The sequence below is a fragment of the Protobothrops mucrosquamatus genome, unplaced genomic scaffold (genome assembly GCF_001527695.2).
Source record: "Protobothrops mucrosquamatus isolate PMUCROS unplaced genomic scaffold, P.Mucros_1.0 scaffold14474, whole genome shotgun sequence".
In the NCBI taxonomy this organism is placed as follows: Eukaryota; Metazoa; Chordata; class Lepidosauria; order Squamata; family Viperidae; genus Protobothrops; species Protobothrops mucrosquamatus.
Genome location: NW_015400243.1, coordinates 2,907 through 6,303, shown reverse-complemented (window position 1 = coordinate 6,303; position 3,397 = coordinate 2,907). Strand labels below are relative to the sequence as shown.

Below are 3,397 nucleotides of genomic sequence, written 5' to 3'. Positions count from 1 at the left end.
ATTCATTGCATTATATGCCAAAATTGCAACTTATGGACACTTTAAAAAAAAATTAAAAGCTCAGATCCCAACAATGCCATCAATGAAATAAATATCCTCTCACATTTTCATGTTATTCTGTTGAAAATCAGAATAAGAAATGCAGCCATTTTTATTTCATATTGAAAAGAAGGCAGCTTCAGAAGTTTGAAACACTTCCAATAATGTTGAAATAGATTGTTTGAAACTCAAAACGTTTGTTTCCAGTTCATTGCTTTTTGCACACAGCTCTTCTACTAAACTGAGAGAGAATAGATTTTTCTGACTCTTGCTCTAGACTGAAGATTCTAGATTGGTGGTGGGAGGGTAAAGAAAGTATTCTGATGCTTATGATAATGTTCATTTGGGGGCAACTTATTGATAATTTTTTCTGGATTGTTCTATAAAAGGAACAAGGAAACTTACCCAATCAGGTAAAATAGTCAAGCCACTTTCCTAACTTTTGTTGTTGTTTTTTCTCTTAGCGGTGGAAGATAGGAAACTATTCATTGGGATGATCTCAAAGAAGTGCAATGAAAATGATATCAGAGTGATGTTTTCCTCTTTTGGTCAAATTGAAGAATGCAGAATTCTACGGGGTCCTGATGGCTTAAGCCGAGGTACACGCAGACCTGTTTGCAACTGATAACTCTTCCCTTCAGACCTCACTTTCTCCTCCTGTCTCCCCATCCCTTGTCTTCCCCCATATATGTCCCTTATATTTAATTGGGGAGTTTTAGAAATGGGCAAGATGCTTCTTCTGTTCAGGAGATAACTTGGATAAACTATTTAATTTTGACTATATTCCCTTCTCAGGTTGTGCTTTTGTGACTTTTACCACAAGAGCAATGGCACAAACAGCAATCAAAGCAATGCATCAAGCACAGACAATGGAGGTAAAAAAAAACCAACCAAGTTTGAGAGGTTTTTATGTTTGTAGTTCAATATTGCTAATTGTATTCTAAGGACAATTTAAAGTGTTAGTTGTAACTTTTAAAGCCTACACCATTTAGGGCCTACTATCTGATGATTGAGTTTTATTGACACCCATTAAAGTCAACAGAATACACCCTCTTAAAGATACCTTCACTTGAGATTCTCTTCATGTTTAGCTTCCAAGCTGTAGAATGCACTTGGCCTCTCTTTTGCAGTATTACCAAAGGAGTTAATATTTCCCTTCACAGCCAGATATTTTAGTTTATATTAAAAAATCCCTTAAAATTCTTGTAGAAAGACTTAAATCACTATATTTTCAACTTTTTTTTAGTTTTAAAGGTTTTTTTTTTTAAATTGTATTGATAACATCAATGGGTGGTAATAATACATCCAAATCATAATACAGAAATGTTTAGTTTAAGCTTTCCAGTTACTATGCTAACATCTCTTCATTCATACCCCCTGCATGGCACATATCCACATTTCTCTCCACTTCTATGCAAAATAGGAAATATATATAAGATACATGAATCTGCATTGGAATTCTGGAATGTTACAGGTTGCTTTAAAAAGCAGACACAGTTTCTGAATGTATGTTCTTTTTAAAGCAATTATTTAAAGAATGTAAATTGTTAGGATTTTGGAAAGATGACAAAAGCTACAGCTGTGTGAATTGTATTGCAGGGATGTTCTTCTCCCATCGTAGTGAAATTTGCAGATACTCAGAAAGATAAAGAACAGAAACGAATCGCACAACAACTCCAGCAACAGATGCAACAGATTAGCGCTGCCTCTGTTTGGGGAAATTTGGCTGGACTGAACACACTTGGACCCCAGTACTTGGCAGTGAGTGTATTTGACAATTTCTGATCAGAGTTATTTTCTAAATAATTTAACACACATTTCTTGTTTGCAAGTATTCTCATTCTGAGACTCTTACAAGCTCAAAAATTGGTAGTGGTAGTAGTGGTAAGTACAGATGATTGAAATGTTTTTTAGCATTGAAGTATTGCCATGTGTTAGGATTTCTATTAGTAAGAAGGAATGTGGCACTTAGTTGAGGACTTATGTTGTAGAACCTATACATTTATAGAGTAAATAGGGAAATGAAGGTTTATTTTTCTTTTTACTACAGTATCAATATACAATACTCTACCAACTTGCACAGCACCCTGCCATATACACAATATGAAGATGTCAGAGCGTGCATAGTCTTATTGCACGAGATAATCCAGGAGTAAACACAGTAAACAGTGGTCTATAGTAAAGGGTGGTTTATCTTACACTATCTACAATATCATACACCAGGAACAATATACCTACATGTCCTAATACAGCAGGATCCAACACACCACGGTTACAGTAGGAAAATGGAAGAGAGAACACAGCAGTGGAGCCGTCCTTTTATACAAAGGCTCTTAAGGGTCACAGACCTAGTTGGTTCTTAAAGGGACATAGAACCTGCTGGCTCTTAAAGGGACACAGACTCTGCTGAGTCATTCCCTTCATTACATCTTACATAAGCTGGTTATCTATTAAATCATTGCCTTGACAGAAGACATTACTGTTACCTGTGGGTTTGCCCTTATAGCCTTCTTCCCTTGTTTTTATTTACCTTGCCTCCTCTTAGAATACTTTTAAGGTATCTGAGTAGGGAGGAGTTGGCAGATAAATGTTTCACCAGTGTTAGAAACCTTTGTAGCCAGTGTTGATGGCACACTAGCCATGAGTATGAAGAATATTTCATCTTGAATTGCATGAGCAATTGGATTGTTCCTGTTTTTAATAGCATCCTTCTTGGTATGGATTCACTGCTGCTTTGTGTGTATTGGTGATATGTGTGGTCAGTAAGAATTGTGCTTGTAACGGCATTCTGGCTGTGGTGTAGTGCAGTGTCTCCCAGAAGTGGAGCCAGCCCTCATTCTCACTCTTGTTCTGTTTTTGGTGTAATGTCTAGCTTTATTTGCAGCTCCTTCAGCAGACAGCAGCTGCTTCTTCTGGGAATTTGAACACACTGGGCAACCTTCACCCAATGGGAGGTAAGTTTCTTTCTATTTTTTCTGCTTGGGATCTGATAAATAGGGTCAGTAACAAAGTGAAAAATGATTGATGTGCTGTGATATATTAATATTAGTGAAGACAGATCTTGGTTGCCCGTACAAAAGAGCTCAGGCACATATTCAGGTTTTTAACTTGAATACGAATATGCAATAGCTGATCTTTTCACAAATGTAAGCACCTTCTCTTTGGGGTGGATTTCCATCAGTACGCTGATGATACTCAGCTGTACATTTCCACCCCAGGCCACCCCAATGATGCCCTTGATGTGATGGCCCGGTGCCTGGAGGCCGTACGGGTCTGGATGGGGAGAAACAGACTCAGACTCAACCCTTCCAAGACTGAGTGGCTGTGGTTGCCGGCTCCCAGGCATAGTCAGCTGACT

The 3,397-nt window shown here is 37.8% G+C and overlaps 1 protein-coding gene across 1 annotated transcript in view; it reads left to right on the top strand.

Moving 5' to 3' along the window:
• Positions 1–503: 503 nt before the first annotated feature.
• LOC107301561 (CUGBP Elav-like family member 1) overlaps positions 504–3,397 on the top strand; it is a gene marked incomplete at both ends in the record, with an annotated part of 5,530 nt that continues 2,636 nt past the window's right edge. Inside the window, 4 exons of the mRNA XM_015830768.1 lie at positions 504–638; positions 835–914; positions 1,639–1,800; positions 2,924–2,993. Coding sequence (XP_015686254.1) covers positions 504–638; positions 835–914; positions 1,639–1,800; positions 2,924–2,993 — 447 coding nt within the window. The remainder of the gene's footprint in view (positions 639–834; positions 915–1,638; positions 1,801–2,923; positions 2,994–3,397) is intronic.